Source organism: Oryza sativa, chromosome 4, assembly GCF_034140825.1.
Source record: "Oryza sativa Japonica Group chromosome 4, ASM3414082v1".
Classification (NCBI taxonomy): domain Eukaryota; kingdom Viridiplantae; phylum Streptophyta; class Magnoliopsida; order Poales; family Poaceae; genus Oryza; species Oryza sativa.
Window position 1 is genome coordinate 20,665,975 of NC_089038.1, and position 17,383 is coordinate 20,683,357.

Here is a 17,383-nt window from a genome sequence, read left to right on the forward strand (position 1 = left end):
GTACTCTATTTGCTTATGTATTTATGTAGTGGCTGCTAAGAAATTCTGAAATTGAAACAATTATGTGTGTCATGACTCATTTGTATTCACTATCTGGAAAAAAAAAAGGAGATGCAACCAACTTGATCAGTTTGCCGGTTGACCCCAGCGCACTTTGGTTCAGTACAACGTGACAAACAAAAATCCGTTCAGTCTTTGCAGGCCCTCTCATCAACGAAGTCTGGTCCTGTTCTCCTTTTCAGAAGTCCGGTCCTGTATCGCGACGGGATTCCTTGCCGAACCTTGAAACAAACGCCACGCACCCCTGTCTCCCTGCTGGATTCCTGGTCCGGCCTCGCGCTGACGCCTTTTGATCATCTCCGCCCTCTTCTCGGCGCGACGCGAGCCACATAGCATCGTTACCGATCAGGCGATCACCATTAGCCATTAACTCGATCCAGTCCTGGTAGTCGTATTCCTTGCGTCGCTTCGCTGCAAGATGACAGCTTGCTTTCGCAGCGGAGTTACAGTAATATAACGCCGCATGCTCTGGTCGTGAGGTTGCCGGCCATGGCGTAAGGGTAGGAGCAGCGATGGAGGTTGGAGGGTCGCCGGCGGAGAGGAGACAACAGCGATTGCAGCGGCCGACCGGCGAGGATGAGCCTCTGCGCGGTCGGCTCCCGCCAGCGCATGCACGCGAGACGAGAAGGCGGCAGCGGCGGCGACGCGGACGCCAACTCCGCCGCCTCGCCCTGCTGCTCGGCCTCCTCGCTTTCCTCCTCTTCCTGCGCCGGCGCCGGCTCATGCGGCGTCGACGAAGACGCCGGGTCGACGTCCTCGTCGTCGGGGAGTAGGCGCTACACCAGGCTGCACGCGCGCAGGGTGTGTGCACCGGCCGTGCGTGGCTGCGGGAGCGCGCCACCCGGTGCGCGAGGTGGCCGGTGTCGGCGCGCCCCGGCGGCGAGCCGGCGACCCCGTCCCGTCGTGTGTCATGGCCGCCAAGCCGGCATATGTACTACTAATGTTGACAATTTAGTAGTGTACACAGACGTTCACAATTTGACACAATGTAAGATTGACCAATACTTTTTTGTCACATACTGTCTCTAATTGTTATTCTAGCTTCTGGTTTCTCTGATTGATCTGATATGCTGTTTATGCATTGGTTCAAGTTCAATGAAGGGTTTCCAAAACCGCCGGTTCGCGTGGTTACCGTAGAGTACAGTAAGAGAAAAACCGTGGTAACCTCCTTAAATTCAAATAAATTTAAAAAATAATTTAAAATTTTAATAAATTTTACTATACGGTTTGTCACGGTTACCGCGGTTACAGTGCTTACCGACAGGGCGCGGTAATCTGGCTCCAGCGGTTTGGGAAACCACTACTTCGATGAGTCATAACTGCATTGCCCAACCACACCAATATACGAAATTCTTAACAAGCTAGCGCGTCCGCGCACATATATGACTACCGTGTGTCTATGGACGAACATTTTAATTATTGAGTTCAAGGGTAGGCAGAACTAGCGTGCAAAGCACATCACACAGGAAATCTGGAATGGTAACAACCATGATTACACCCACAAACAGGCACAGAAGTTGTTCGTTCTAGCTATCAGAGGCACGGCAAATGCCGCCGGCCTAAGCACTACTGGCCACTAACCACACTATGGTACAAATGCATTGTTTGCCCGTAAAGTAAGCACCCAGGTTCACCGGCACGTGACAAGCAAATTAAGAGCGCTATCAAATTAATTTGTTGAATTAATATCAAGCAATGTGCAATGCTACAACTCGTCGTTCTGAGAGTCCGCGGCGGCGGCGGCGCTGCTACTCTGCTGGCACGCGCCGTTGGCAGCCAGGCTCTCCAGCCAGATCTCGTCGCGCACGGTGGAGTCGGCGTCGTCGTTGCGGTGCCACGTCCAGCGCGCGGCGGTCGCGTTCACCACGCTCAGCCGCCCGTGCCCGAAGCTCGCCTCCCTCATCAACGAGAGCGGCGCCAGCTTGTGGTTCTTCCGAAAGCTGATATCCAACCAGATTTAGCCGTGAGCTATGGTTAGCTATCAAGATTTGTAAGTTATTTTGCCGGTGTTAATGTTTAGTGCTTACTCAAATGCGAGGCCTTCCCTGTTGCCGCCGTCGCCTATGGTGATGTGCACCGGTCCACACGGGTTCGCCTCGTTGTTATATACCCTTGTCTGCAGCGACAAAGTCAAGACGTGCACTGCTTAGTTGAGAATTGTACGTGTGATCAACCGTTCGAGCAATGGCGCTGATCAAAATCGAACTCACGAAGCGTTCGTAGGCGTGGACATGGCCGGCGAAGACGATGTCGACGCGGGCCTCGTAGAGGAGGCGCTCCATGGCCTTCCTCATGGCCTCGCCCTCCCCCTCGTGCGCCGCGTTCGTGTTGTACCAGGGCGCGTGCAGCAGCACCACGACCCAGGGCGTCGCGCCGCGGTCGACGGCGGCGAGGTCGCGGGCCAGCCACCTGTACTGCTCCGAGCTCGAGTTGAAGTCGGCGTACGAGCCGAGCATGACGACGTGGACGGCGCCGCCGGCGGCGTCGAAGGAGTAGTAGAGGCTGGTCCCCGAGCCGCTCTCCTCGTACGGCATCCGCCACCGCGCGGCGTACGCCGTGAACGGCCGCGGCCAGCCCGGGAGCGCCATCGCGGCCTCCACCTCGTGGTTCCCTTCGGTGACCATCCATGGCCGCCGGCTCGCGTACTTCTGCACGAACCGGCCGAACGAGTCCCACAGCGGCTGCTGGGCGTCGGCGTAGGACAGGTCGCCGGGAACCAGCAGCACGTCGTAGTCGGACCTGCCGACGTGGGACAGCGTCGACGCCGTCCACTCGGTCTGCCCAAGATCCCCCGCGACGGCGAGCTCGACTGGGAGCGCGGCCGGCGGGGTCCTGAGGCCGAACTCGTCGCCGGCCATGCCGCACCGGTAGTAGTACACCGTGCCGGGATCCAGCGGTCCGATCTTGACGTGGTGGATCTTGCCGGAGGAGTAGAGGAAGTAGCGGTAGGATGTGTGCTCGCCGGTGGCCGACGCCGTGTAGTTCCCGGAGACCTTGCCATACTCCACCACGGACTTGACGTGCTTGTCCTCCGTGATCCATGACACTCTCATATGGTTCGCCCCGACGAGCGACACATGAACCTAGATACAAACGGATCAATCATCGATCGTCATTTCCCTAAACGAATATAGAACGCATCCTCAAGAACTCGCATTTGTGTACGTAGTATACCTGTTGAGGATGTGAGGCGGGCTTGGTGTGCTCAGTGAAGATGACCCGCCCGGGGGGAGGCCGGACATACTCGGTGGCTGCCACGGCAGCGGCGCACCTGAAGAAGACGATGGAGATGACGAGCGTTCCGGCAACCAGGAGATCATCAGCGCGACGCGTCATCTTCCTTGGCGCGTCGTATCTAGGCAAGTGGAAGCAACCCGAGACCGGCGACGTCGTTGTGCATGGGACCATATAGCGTGGGGTTGGGCTACGGCAATGTGCGCGCGGCGCGGGTTGCCGATGGCGTCAAGGAATGGGAGATGGCTTTCGCTTGACGCGCTGCACAAAGGTGAGTGGGAGAGCAACCTGTTACCTGTGTCTGTGTGGTGCAGACCGCAGAGCGATGCGGCGTTCGCATACTCCACGTACGGGATCCTCTCGCCCTTTGGCCTTTGCTTAGCGGGGACTTCACCGCACGAGACCCAACTGACACACACCTGATACTTCGCTTCAAGCATTTTGCCTGCTGGGTAGTGGGCGGCACTGGTCAGAGAGCTGAAAGCTGATGGAGATATGCCGCGGAAACGCGAGACAGCAAAATGTTGAGTTGGGCTAAGCCTTCGGAATTTGCGAGAACTTCTGAACTCCGGTTTTTTGGGCTCTAGTTGGACTATCGCCTACTGGGCCTGTGGGCCATGGCAAGGCAATTCTATACCGATGCAATATTCCATTTGCACATTATCCGGACCTTTCTCTTCCTGGAAAAAGTATACCGAAGGTCCCTCAACTTGCCATCGAGTTACAAAATAGTCCCCTAACCGCAAAACCGCGCATCCCCCAACTTACAAAACCAGTGCAAACTAGGTCCCTCAGCGGTTTTGACCCCAGTTTTGGCTGACATGGCGGCTGAGTCAGCGTGGGACCCACGTGGGCCCACATGTTAGGATGGCACGTCATCCTCTCACTCTCCTTTCCTCCCCACGTGACTGTGATCACGCGGAGGCGGAGGTGGCGGTCGATGGGCGGCGTCGGCGCCCGTGCCACCGCGGCCAGTGCTGGGCGGGTTCGAGAAGGAGCAGGAGGACGTCGCGCTCGGCCTCCTGATGCTCTCACGCGACACCGGCATGTGGCGCTCACCGGTCAAGGCGGAGACGTTTGAGAAGCCGGAGCAAAAGAAGAAGGACGAGGAGGATTCAGCTCTGCTCCAGTACGGCGGCGGTGGCGGCGACGTCGCGAAGAGCAGGAAGCAGAGGCCTCGCGCCGCCCCCCATGTCCTCGCCAGCTGCCCCTTTCCCGCCACTCTGGCGCCGCAGGCCTCGCCGCCTACCGCCCATCTGGCGCCGCTCACCCTCGCCGCCTGTGGCCATGGTGTTCGGCCCCGTCGCCACGCAGAGGTACGGCCCCGACATGACGCTGCGGGAGGCGCTGGACGGGAGGGGAGACATCTATCGGACGCTGCTGCGGGAGGCCACGGCGGCGCTCCTCAACGCCTACTACAACGCTCCCGGCGTTGCAGCGTCGCCTCACGTCGCAGCCGCCGCCGACACTGCGCTCGCTCGCCGACGCCGCCTCGCCCTGCCGCAACGCGGGAGCAGGAGGGCGTTAGCGGCAGGATGGTGGCTTATGGGGACATTGACGTGGTCGCGGCTGCTGCGAAAGAAGAACATGGAGCAGAAGTCATGTCTTGTAGTCATCTCATCGGTGGCGGCGACGTTTCCGCGGAGCTCCCTTGCGTGGTTTTCTTGGAAGAGGACAGAGGAGCAAAACAATTGCGTGGATGATGTATTGACCGGCGACGCCGGCGGTGACCGCGGATGTCAGCAAAACACAAGGATCAAACTGAAAACGCTCACGCTCACTCGAGGATGGATTCTAATCTCTCGGGTGGACATCCACCCGTTTCTTGCATGGCACCTAAATGATTATGAAAAAATCCAAAAAAAATTCACAAGATAGTTTAATATGTAATATATCACTTCACAAACATGCACGTTCAAATTCGACTTCTACAAGTTATAACAAAAATAACAAATCAAATTCTAACTAGTATACACATATTCACAGTTAAATTTGTTATTTTTTTTACAACTTGTAGAAGTCGAATTTGAACTTGTATGTTTGTGAAGTGATATATTGCATATTAACATATTATGTCATTTTTTTTGAAAATGTTTCATAACCATTTAGATGACATGCAAGAAACGGGTGAACGTCCACCCGAGAAACGGGTGAACGTCCACCCGAGTGTTTAAAACAGTTTCCCACGCTCACTCTTCCCTGAATATTTCAGGACCGCAACAGTAGTCGAAGAATTTCAGGAAACGTGAAAACTGAAGAAAGAGCACTCTTCTCTGAATATTTTTGGGCAGAGAAACTTCTGCTGCTTTTCGGTTTTCTCTATTTATTCTCCTCCACCAAAATACCCAACAACGGACGGGTGGATCGTCGTGTGCACAGGCTGAGGTGCCCTGTGATCCTGCTGGTATCGCCGGGTAGGCGCCTGTCGTGGCGAGCACGGGCGCGCTCGTCGCCACGGATACCGACAAAGCGGGGGCAGTAGGGGCGCCACCGGGGACGGTCGTGGCGAGCCGCTTGGTCGCGCAGGGACCGACCGTGGCGGGGCCTGAGCCGAATGCCCCAGGGATGGCGCCGCCTGGCTGGGACTGACACTCTCGACCACGGGCCGGGCGCAGGGAGGCGGCGGCGAGCACTACATGGTTTGAAGTGGGGATTGGGCAGTGGTTTGATGCTGCTTAATTGAAGGAGCCATGGCGGCTGCCCTCTCCCGCCGGCCGCTGCCGCTCCACTCCTGCCACGCAGTAGAGGGGCAGTAGGCCAAGTTGGCCCCGCGCGAGTGTTGCCGCTGCTCCACCACCTCGCCTCCCCCAAATCCCTGCCCGTCGCCTCCTGCCTGATGAGCCGAAGCTTAGTCGCTCTCAGACAGGCCCCGCCTCCGCCTCCACACCCACCCCCATGCTTCGGCCCGGCTCCGGCCCTCCCTATGCTCCCCCTTCGCGCTCCTTTGTGCTCCCACCACCGATGCCCTCCTGCTCCTGCATTGTCGCCGCCGGCGCGTCGCCCGTCACCGGCCGCCGGACCTCCTCCTCTCCCGCCTCGCCCCGCCGGCCCTCCTCCCCACCCGTCGGCCGGCCTGCCGCCTGCCCAGATGAGAACACAGAGAGAGAGGATGAAGCGAGAGAAGGGAAAGAGAGGGAGAGGGGTGATGACCTGGTCACCCCGACACGTGGGTCCACGTGGGTCTCAGGTTGACTCAGCTGCCACATGGGACAAAACCAGAATCAAAACCACCTAAGGACCCAAAGTGACCCGGTTTTATAAGATGGAGGATGACGATCTGGTTTTGTGGTTGGAGGATGATTTTGTAACCCGATGACAAGATGAGGGACCTTTGATGTACTTTCTCCTTCTCTTCCTCTCTTAACAAGAACTCAAGCGTTTTTTTATTGGAAAAAGTACACCAAGGTCCCTCAACTTGTCATCAAGTTATAAAATCATCCCTCAACCATAAAATTAGATATCCGGCGTCTCTTAACTAATTAAAACCGGTTACAATAAGTCCTTCGGTGGTTTTGACCCCAATTTTATCCTACGTAGCGGCTGAGCCAGCATGAGACCCATGTGGGTCCCACATGTCAGGTTGCCACATCATCTCTCTCCCTTCCTCCTCTCTCTCTCTCACTCTTCTCTTCTCCACATGGACAAGTCGGCCGGCGGCTGGGGAGGATGCCGCCGGGGCGAGGCGGGAGAGGAGGGAGGTCGTGGGCTACACGGGAGGACTGCTCCTCCGTCGCGGCCCGGTCGCCCCACGATGGTGAGAATGATTTCCCCACTACGGCTTCGAGCTGGTCCGCCACGGCATCGGCCTCGTCGGAGGCGAGTGAGGCGGCCCCACCCTCCTCGATCGCGCGGCGCGCGCGGCTGCTGGGGCGCGCGAAGAGGGCCCCACCGCGACGTCGAAGTCAGGCGCGGAAACGGCGAGGTAGGCCACGACGGCGAGGTGGGTGGCGGCGGCAGCGGGGGTGGGGATGGGAACGGCGGGTGAAGGGGAAGGGAGCGAGTCGAGGGCGATGGGGGAGACCGGGTCGGCGGCGGAGGAGGCGAGGGAACGAGAAGCTTCTTGTCTCGTACTTCGTCGGCGCTGGAGTCCTCTCCTTCCTCCTCCACGGCGACAGTAGCGCTGTGTGCCGCGTGCGCCTCGGCTTCACGTCGCAGGCGCACATCGCGTTGGCGGCCCCACGCGGTGTGGCATTCATCTACGGCGATGGCGTTGGCGCCGGCTCGTCATAGATTCTCACGGGGAAGCCGCCGACGAACGTGGTGCCAAGGATCGACGACGTCGATATGCCGCAGTGGGTGCGCACCGTGGTGCAGGAGGAGTGGATGATCGAGGTGTTCGATGCCAGCATCGCCGACGAGGCGTGCACGGAGGATGAACCGAGGAAGAGAAAAGGGGGAGCAAGATGACTCGGCCTAACATGTGGGGCCCACGTGGGTCTCATGCTGACTCAGCCTCTACGTAGGATAAAACCGGGGTCAAAACCATCAAAGGACATATATTATGACCGGTTTTGATTAGTTAAGGGACGTCGGATATCTGATTTTGTGGTTGGGGGACGTTTGTAACTTGATGACAAGTTGAGGGACTTTCGGTGTACTTTTTCTTTTTTTTCCTCTGGGGACCTATTCGGGATAAATGGGCTCTTATAGGCCGAATAACACAACGTACCATGTGATGAGATGACTCGAAACACTTCCGCATTGATTATGCCTTCCTCTGTAGGCCTGTCAGTCGTTTTTTTAAGAATAAAAAGTCCACTTTGACACCCTCATATATTGGTATGTATGTCTAATATGATTCGATTTTGCTAAACATCTGTCGAGTGATTTCTTCTCTGATATTTGATTTTTTTTGGCGGTAGGATCGTGCGTCAAGATTAGTGGAGGAATCAGCGCGAATGACGTTTCTTGCTTTTTTTTTTCTTGCTCTTGCTTTTCCTGCTTCCTTATCGCTCTCTCTCCCTTTCTTTTCCAAATAAAAATTGATTTCTTTAACTGTTGAAAAATTAAGACATTTTTAACTAAAATAAAATATAAAATTAAAGCCTTATATAACTAAAATTATATTTGTAAATTCAATTGATATGACATGTAAGTGCACTGTAATTTTGATAAAAATGTTGTGTAAGTAAATATGTATTAGTTATTTTATTTAAAATATAAAATTACAGTCATATATAACCAAAATTACATTTGTAAATTTAGTTGATATGACATGTAAGTGCACTGTAATTTTGATAAAAATATTATGTAAGTAAATATGTATTTGTTATTTTTTTTATAGTCCATTCGATGCAAGGGTAAAAAAAATCTGGGTGATTTTTTTTTGTTAGAAATCACCTAACAAAATGGATAGGCAGTTTCAATATGATTTGTATCTCTCAACTGCAATATCCGAATATTTTGATCCTTTAACTATGAAAACCGGTGTAATTTGACTCACTAAATTGTTTTGAAGGTGATTTTCTCTAGGGCCCACATATTAGTGTTTCCTCCTCTCTAAGCTTTGCACCAGCCCGGGGCAACACCGTCGAGCTTGAGCTGCTTCCCAGGATGGCGGCCACCTTCTCCGGCGAAGAGGTAGCTTAAGCTCACCCGCTTGTCTGCGGGAAGGAAGACAATGGCGGTGGCGACCAACGTGTCCTGTCAAGCTCACCCGCTCATCCCTAATCCGGCAAGCTCCCTCTCCCATGCAGCTTGTGCTCAGGGAGGCAAGATGCATTCCATCTCTTGTTGCGACGGATGTGATTTCTCTCCCCTCTCTCGTACCATCCTATCACCGGGCGGGAAAGTAGTCGTGGCAGTGGTTCTACCAGAGGCTATGGGGAAGGGGAGCGTGACCAGGAAGCACAGTGGGCTAGGAGCTGGGCACCAACTTGACCTGAGGCGGAGCGACGGCACGGCTGGATTTGCTGCAGCGACCACTCTCCTCGATGCCATCATTACCTTCTCTAAGGCCAGCACCTATTTGCCTCTGGTGACCCCAGCGTCGACGCCTCCTCCGCTGCTACTTCCTGCTCCAGACGGGCGATGGCACCGTGGCTGCCCTTGAGCCCATGCCCACGCTCGTCGGCGTTGAAGACGTTGATAGTGACGTCACCGACTACCCCAGCTGGACTCGCTAAAGCGCGTAGCGGAGTAAGCGAGGATACGTTACGTTGCGGACAAGAAGAGAGAGAGAGAGGTGGCGCTGACATGTAGGCCCCATATGCTGACTCAGTCGGTTATACCTATCAACGAGCCATGTCAGCGAAAATCACTCTCAAAACCATCGAGGTAGTTAAACTACATCAGTTTTAATAGTTAGGGATCAAAATATCCAGCATGATTAAGGAATACGAATAAGATTGGACCTATATTTGAGAGAGTCAAAGTGAACTTATTCTTTTTTTAAGATGCGCGTTCTTGCATTGTTCGTTGGAAGATGTATTGATCCTCTACAGAGTCCAGATCAAATTATGGAAAAAAGTCCACTTGACGAGTTTATATAGCTCAACTATAGACCGAGTTTCATTTATATCGCTCAACTACTCCACAAACTAAGTAGAACAACTTCCAATTTCTACACCAGAGCAAATCAAGTTTTTCGACAATATTAACATTATTGAGAGCGATTTTGACTACGTAACACGTACTTGACTTATTGGCTTAGTCTTCAAAGATAAATAGAGTAAATTTCACAAAACTATAGGAACTTTCATAAAATTATCATAAAACTACATATTTAAGGTAATGCATCGAAAAACTACAGATTTAACATTAAATTTCTCGGAGAACTACATATATAAGGTGGAGCATCGCAAAATTACAGATTTAGTAACAAAATTATCACAAAACTATAGGTTTAGTGTCAATTCAATCCCAAAACTTAGATGTTTATAACTCAAATATAACACTAGTGCGAAGGTAAACTCCAAAATCTGTAGTTTTGTGATAACTTTGTTACTAAATCTATAGTTTTGTTATAAAATTATTGTTAAATCTGTAGTTTTGTCATACATCACCTTAAAGTTATACTTTTGTGATAATTTGAAGTATTTGTAGTTTTCTGATATTTACTCAAATAAATAAATATGAAGTAACTTGGTCTCCAACATAGAGACAGTCAAGGCGACAAATCACATGTCCAGCCATGTCAACAACCGAAAGGTATATGACACTTTTGAAAAATGTTTGATAGTTCAGGGGCGTAGATCTACATTTTCAAAAGTTAGAGACCGGGATGATTGTGACACTACGGTACAATTTTAAGGATTCTAGTGTTTTTTACTCTTCATTTTAGAGGAGTGATATTCTGTCTGTTTGAAAATATAAAAACTTTTGAGGTTTTAATAAAGATTAAGATTGAGTAGAAAAGAACTAGTATAATGTTCTTAATGAACCAGGGATGATTGGGGTAAGGTGAGATGAAAATTAAATAAAAGGTAATTGTGTTCACGGGGGATGCCCGTAGACCGTATTATGAGGGTATTGGGGTACGTTGCTACGATGATCTACACGATACGGCATCAAACACACAGAAAACAAGGATTATACTAGTTCAGGTCTCTCGTAAGGTAATAGCCCTAATACAGTTTATATGGGATTATAAAGAAAACAACAGAGTACAAAAGAAGATAAATAGACTCTAAGATTACCGACGAGATCCTTGTCGAGAGGGACTCGACGGGATCTATCGGCGAATAGGCTTCAAAAGTTCTCCGGATTGCTTTTGCGGTGGTGGGTGTCTTGCACTAAGGATTCGATGCCTTGTATCCCTCAGGGGTGTGTATTTATACCATGGTTCATCTTGGTTTCCAAGTAGAACTCGGAGATATCAGACTCCGCACGATACAATACAGTCCTTCCCTTCTCCGAGTAGGATATGTATATGGCCCTACTCGTGAAGAATATTTCTCATACGATTTCACTGATTTTCTTACTTTACATATTCCTTTACGTATATCATAAGATATATCGTATTTGTATATCTAGCAACTCCTGGAATAGAGGGTATGCCTTATCCGTAACCCTCACAAATTTGTATGACAAGCAATGATTATATTTTAGTTTAAACCTACTTTTAGGCTCCCTTTGAATTGTAGAAATATCCGTGCGTTGTAGCGGGCTCTAATTATATTAGATGATCTGATTAAAACTAAATCATCACTCTCAAGCTCTGATTAACGATGATAGGATAAACAATGTGTTGTACACTGTACATGAAGCAAATAGAACTTCACACTCTAGTACAGTGTTGGTCAACAATGATGAGCTCAAGATAGATTGTGGCCTTCACTTGTCAGATAGATGGGAGTGGCAGAACCGCCACCACCACCAGCATCTTTTAAGAAAGTATATATATGAAAATTTTGGAGGATTTGTAAGGGGACTATCTTATCTTAAAAGCTTTCGCAAGCTTTTGAGTAAAATCATTTCAAATGTAACTTGGCTCTGTAATAATATTGTAACCACTATATAACTGCTATATATATTAGGTCCCGTTATAATGTAACTATAAAATTGACCCCGTCGTGTGGTGGTGAAGAAACGCCCGACGGTTTTGCACATCACACTTTCAAATCCCAGATCCCTTGATTTTTTTCTCTCCAACCCGTGCATGAATCTCGGGCCATGGTGAAAATTTTGGTTGCTTTTCCACCAAATTTTATGTCGTAAGTAGTATAGCAAATTCATTTTTAAGAAGGCATTTGAAACAAAAGATTGAATACTATTTCTTCCTTTGAATGTCTATGGAATAGAGAGTCCTATAGAGATTTTGAAGAAAAGTCAGTAAAGCTCCAATCTTTTGAAAAATTTGTTTCGTATCTATCACTCTCATTTGATTTCTATGTGTGTTTTCTACGGTCTACTCAAACGATTATTTATGCATTTATTATATGTTTTGTAATTCTTTATTTTAGCTTGTTTTATTGTTAGGATTTTTTTTTTGTTTTTCGCAAATCCTACGTTAAAACAGCCTTTGATATTGAAAGTATTTATATTTTGAAACAGAGTGAGCAACCGATTTCAAAACACGTTTATGATATTTTCCAAGCTTGTTTTCCTTGGCATCTACTACAGTCCTGGACAGCCAAACGAGCGCCTGTTCGGACCTTCCACGGTCCTGTCGGGTTGGACTCGGATCAGAGATCAGATCAGATTGGTGACCTGCCTGCCTGGACAGTGAACATGCATATGCATGAGTCGCAATGCCTTTTTCTCCTGGCCATCTTAATTCCGAGTTTTTGGTCGTCTCTCCATCATCATTCCATCTGTTCGATCTGCAGCTGCAAAACCTTTGCCTTTTTTCTCCCCGCTTTGGCGATGCATCCTGCGAAACCGAAGGCTGCCGCTGCGTCGTCCTGCACTGCGGCCGGCTGCAAACGGAGCAGGTAGCAGTCGCCGCTCGATCGCCAGCTAACCTCGGTCCTCTACTTTCCCCGCACACGGTCCGGGCCGTCCGATGGCGATCGATCGCGCGGCGCACCGTTCGCTTCGCCTCTGCCCATGCACGTGTGCTGCCATGTTCGGATGTTTCCCCCGGGCTCCGTTTTGTCCCCAGCTTTCGTCGTCGCCGTCCTGGCGTCGATCGATCGATCGATCGCGGGAGGAGAAGCATATGTTAATTAGGCAGCAGGGCAGCAGCAGCGGGCATCATCAGTAGCGGCGGCAGATCGGTCGCGATCGGGTCTCACACCGGCCTTGCACGCACGTTGCGCGTCGTCGGCAACGCGCGAGCGGGGAGCGGTATATTCAACCGCGCCATCATCGGCGGTCCGGCTGTGCGAGCGACGCGACCCACCAGACGTGTCGCCGGCAATTAATTCCCTCCCCTACCAAAGCGAAAGGCGTATCCAATCATTTTGGCCCCTTTTTTTCTCTCAGGTGCATCATGTCACGATGGCAGGCAGCAGGCTAAGCTACTACGGAGTACTACTGATCACTGTGTACGTACTCCTACCATACTTCCTGATCAGCTCGTGCAACTTTGAACAATTGAACGACCTAGGCGCTGCTACTGCTACTACTACAGTAGCAGCGATGTCACCTATGGGTAGGCATGAGCACAAGCGGCCGGGTCGATCCGACTCCTGGCTCTGCCGATCGAGTGCGGCTTTGACACGACCGGGTTGCTCTCCAGACTCCAGCCATATCTACGCCGTGCATGTACAGCAAAGTTGAAAAAAAAGAACGTGTCCTTTTGGCGTCTTGCCGACACGATCCATCGATCGATCGGCCCTGACACGGGGGCGTCTACATCAGAGAGAACATGCGTCATCCGTGCGTGCTCAAAGAAGATTCGGCGCGCAGCGCGCGAGTAGCTATAGCTAGCTACGCCTACGCACTGGTTGCTGCTACCGCTAGAGTTTAGCTGCGCAGTGAGGAGTAGTATATGAACGACACTGTTGCGACGCCAACACGGCCGGGGATGTGTCAGACCGGCCGAGGGCGTAGCGCGGCGGGCAAATTAGCCGAGACGGACCAGCGGATGCAGGGGCACCGGTGCAGCAGGCAGCAGCTAAGTCCTGTGCTGTGACTCCTACCTCTCACGTGCACGCACGGCAGCCCAGCAAGCGAGAGCGGTCGATGGCGATCGATGTGCTGTGCCGCACCACACCATGAAACCAGTACGGCACTTGAAGAGTGATGCGGCATTTACTAATATTAAGTCGCGGCACCTCGTACTGGGACCCAGTTGTCGGCCTCCCGTTAGCAGTGTGCATCGTGAGTGTGAGTACTGTTCTATCAATCTATCATAGACTAATAAACAATCCACTTCCGACCGTAATAGTACTACTACATTGTGCATTTTTGCTCTACCAGACAGTAGTGGGAAGTGTACACACATTTTCTTTAAGAGATTTGACGAGTGGGACCTGGTTTGCACATGTTTCATTGACACGGTGGTGAGGTGATACGCTTTACACGATGCGTACGTCGTCGATCGTCGTGGCTGGCGCGCGTCGACCGGCGATTCGGCGTGATGATGGCATGGCCGGGACGGGAGTTGCACGTAGCGAGAGCGTACGTGCGCGCCGGCAAGATGCCCATTGATCCCTCGCTTCGTGTCGACCGGCTGCATGCCGTGCCACCCCACGCCATGATGGGGGCCGGAGGAGCATCTCTAGCTTTGTTTGACTCCAAATAACCAGTGGGGAGGCATGCGCTTCAATGCGATGCTATCGGACTGCATCCGTCTATGGCTGTCTGGATAAAAAGATTTGCCACGTCACATCGGATGTACGGATACATATTTAAAATATTAAATATATACTAATAATAAAATAAATTGTAGATTCCATCTATAAATTGCAAGACGAATTTATTAAGCCTAATTAATTCGTCATTAGAAATGCTTAATGTAGCACTACATTATCAGATCATAAAACAATTAGGCTTAAAAGATTCGTCTCGCAATTTACACATAATATGTGTAATTAGTTTTTTTTTCTATATTTAATACTCTATGCATGTGTCCGAATATTCGATGTGTCAGGTGAAAATTTTTGAAAGGGTATGCTCGTGCCCGTCTTGTGTTGCCACCCCCATTAATTTGCTGTGTCAGAACCGGGGTTTTCCTTGTCGAATCCTAACTGTGACAAGGGGTGGTTCGGTTCAGCTGGACAGTTCCTGCACAGCCACAACGATGTAGCACTTTAGGGCTTTTTGAATTAAAGGATTTATGTAAAAATTTTATATGATTTAAATTCTGTAGGAAATTTTCTTATTTGGCCTTTTGTTTTAAAGGATTGAGGCCCCTTTGAATTAGAGTAAAAATGGAGAAAAAAATAAAGGAATTGAAATCCTACACTATTCATGACTTTGATTCGTAGAAATGAGAAAAGGAAAAATATATGTAACTTTCATGTTCTTACGATTCTATAGGAAAAACGTAGAAAATTTAACATCCACTCTAAGAGCCCCTTTGATTTGTAGGAAAAATGTAGGAAATTTAAAGGATTTCAATCCTATGAAAAAAAATTCCTATGAAAGCCTTTGAAACAAAGGATTGAATTCTATACTATCCTTTAAAATTCCTATGGAATGTATAATCCTATAGAGATTTTGGAGGAAAGTTAGCAAGAGGTCCAACCTCTTGGAAAATTTCCTTTGAGTCTATCTCTCTCATCCGATTTCTGCGTTTTTCCTGTGGTTCAATCGAATAGTCATTCTTATGTTTTTCCTGTATTTTCCAATCCTCTGTTTTACATCTGCATTCCTATCAGAATCCTGTGTTTTTTCTATTCCTGCGATTTAAAGAGGCGGGCCCTTTAAATCATAGAAATAAAAAAATGAAGGAATAAGAAAAATATAGGATTCTGATAGGAATACAAGTCTAAAACAGAGGATTGCAAAACATAGGAAAAACATAAGAACGACCGTTTGATTGAGCCATAGAAAAAACACAGGAATTTGAGGAGAGATAAAGACTCAGGGCCCCTTTGATTTGGAGGAAAATCATAGGAATTTTGGAGGATTTCAATCCTATAAGAAAATTTCCTATGAAACCCTTTGAAACAAAGGATTGAATCCAATCCAATCCTTTGAAATTCCTATGGAATGAACAATCCTATAGAGATTTTGGAGAAAATTTAGCAAGAGCTTCAACCTCTTGGTAACTTTCCTTTGAGTCTATCTCTCTCATCTAATTCCTGCGTTTTTATTGCGGTTCAATCAAACGTTCATTCCTGTGTTTTTCCTGCGGTTCAATCAAACGTTCATTCCTGTGTTTTTCCTGCGTTTTGCAATCCTCTGTTTTACACTTACATTCCTATCAAAATTCTACGTTTTTCCTATTCCTACGTTTTCTCAATCCTGCGATTCAAAGGAGCCCTCAAAGGATTCTTTCTATGAGGTTCTACCTCATGTTAAATTTCCTCCAAAACCTATATGGGAAGAGACATTCCATAGGAATTTCATAGGATTCATTCCTTTGATTCAAAGGGCTATATAGGAAAAATTCCTATAGGAATAAAATCCTCTAAAATTTCTATGAAATTCCTTTGAAATAAAATCCTCTAAAATTCATATGAATTTCCTTTGAATCAAAGGGGGCCTAACCTATTAGAAAATTTTCGTTGAGTCTATTTTTCTCATCTGATTCCTATATTTTTCCTATGTTTTGTAATCCTCTGTTTTACACTTGCATTCATATCAGAATCATGTATTTTTCCTATTCTTCCACTTTTTCAATATTGCGATTCAAAATGGCCCTGAAACTTTCCAAATCCTATGAAATTCCTATGGAATGACACATTTCATGTGGATTTTAGAGGAAACTTAGCAAGAGGTTCAATCTCTTGGAAAATTTCTTTTGAGTCTATCTCTTTCATCCGATTCCTGTGTTTTTCCTGCGGTCTAATCAAACCTCATTCTTGTGTTTTTTCTGTGTTTTGCAATTATCTGGTTTACACTTCATTTCCTGTTAGAATCTTATGTTTTTTCTATTCCTCTATTTTTTCAACCCTACGATTTAAAGGGGCCATTAGTATAATTTTTTGCTTGTTGAGTCTAGTAGTTACGCTGTTATCATAGATAGATGTTCCGAACACACCTAAGGTTTATCGGTTATTCATCGATGATAAGTAAAACCCTAATAAGAACAAGATAATTTTATCTTCGTTCTAAAATTAAGCTATTCGTTCAATGGTGGATCCAAGACCCGACAACCCAGAGTTCGGGCTCATTGTAAGGTCTTGAATTTATAGTGATTAACGAAGTTTATAATTGTTGTTGTATTTGCAATCAAAAAAGATTTTTGGGTCCGTCATTGGTGTAGAAACGGAGGGTGTAATTAATCTCTCTATCAAGAAATAATAATAAAAAAAGACACAGTTACTATCTCCGTCTCAAAATAAGTGCAGCCGTAGATATCCGTGCCCAACGTTTGATCGCCTGTCTTATTTAAAAAATTTGTAAAAAATTTAAAAATATTTAGTCACACATAAAGTACTATTAATGTTTTATCATCTAATAGCAATAAAAATACTAATCATAAAAAATTTTCAAATAAAACGAGCGGTCAAACGTTGAACGTGAATAATGTAAAACTGCACTTATTTTGGGACGGAGGGATTACTAATATCTGCTGACCAGACAGGTTTGC

The 17,383-nt window shown here is 48.5% G+C and overlaps 1 protein-coding gene across 1 annotated transcript; it reads right to left on the minus strand.

The window, feature by feature from the left end:
• Positions 1-1,490: 1,490 nt before the first annotated feature.
• LOC4335770 (purple acid phosphatase 22) lies at positions 1,491-3,501 on the minus strand. Its single transcript, XM_015779129.3, has 4 exons — positions 3,235-3,501; positions 2,271-3,143; positions 2,088-2,176; positions 1,491-2,000 (listed from the first exon to the last, which is right to left on the minus strand). Exons 1-4 carry the CDS (start codon positions 3,466-3,468, stop codon positions 1,766-1,768), a joined length of 1,431 nt encoding a protein of 476 aa, XP_015634615.2. The 5' UTR covers positions 3,469-3,501; the 3' UTR covers positions 1,491-1,765.
• Between the last annotated feature and the right edge of the window lie 13,882 nt (positions 3,502-17,383).

Excerpts from the sequence above, each read along its gene's own strand:
- LOC4335770 (XM_015779129.3), bottom strand. The coding sequence starts at position 3,468 with ATGGTCCCATGCACAACGACGTCGCCGGTCTCGGGTTGCTTCCACTTG. Across the intron at positions 3,144-3,234 it reads CCGCCTCACATCCTCAACAG|GTTCATGTGTCGCTCGTCGG; the intron begins GTATACTACGTA and ends GTTTGTATCTAG. Across the intron at positions 2,001-2,087 it reads AGGGAAGGCCTCGCATTTGA|CTTTCGGAAGAACCACAAGC; the intron begins GTAAGCACTAAA and ends GTTGGATATCAG.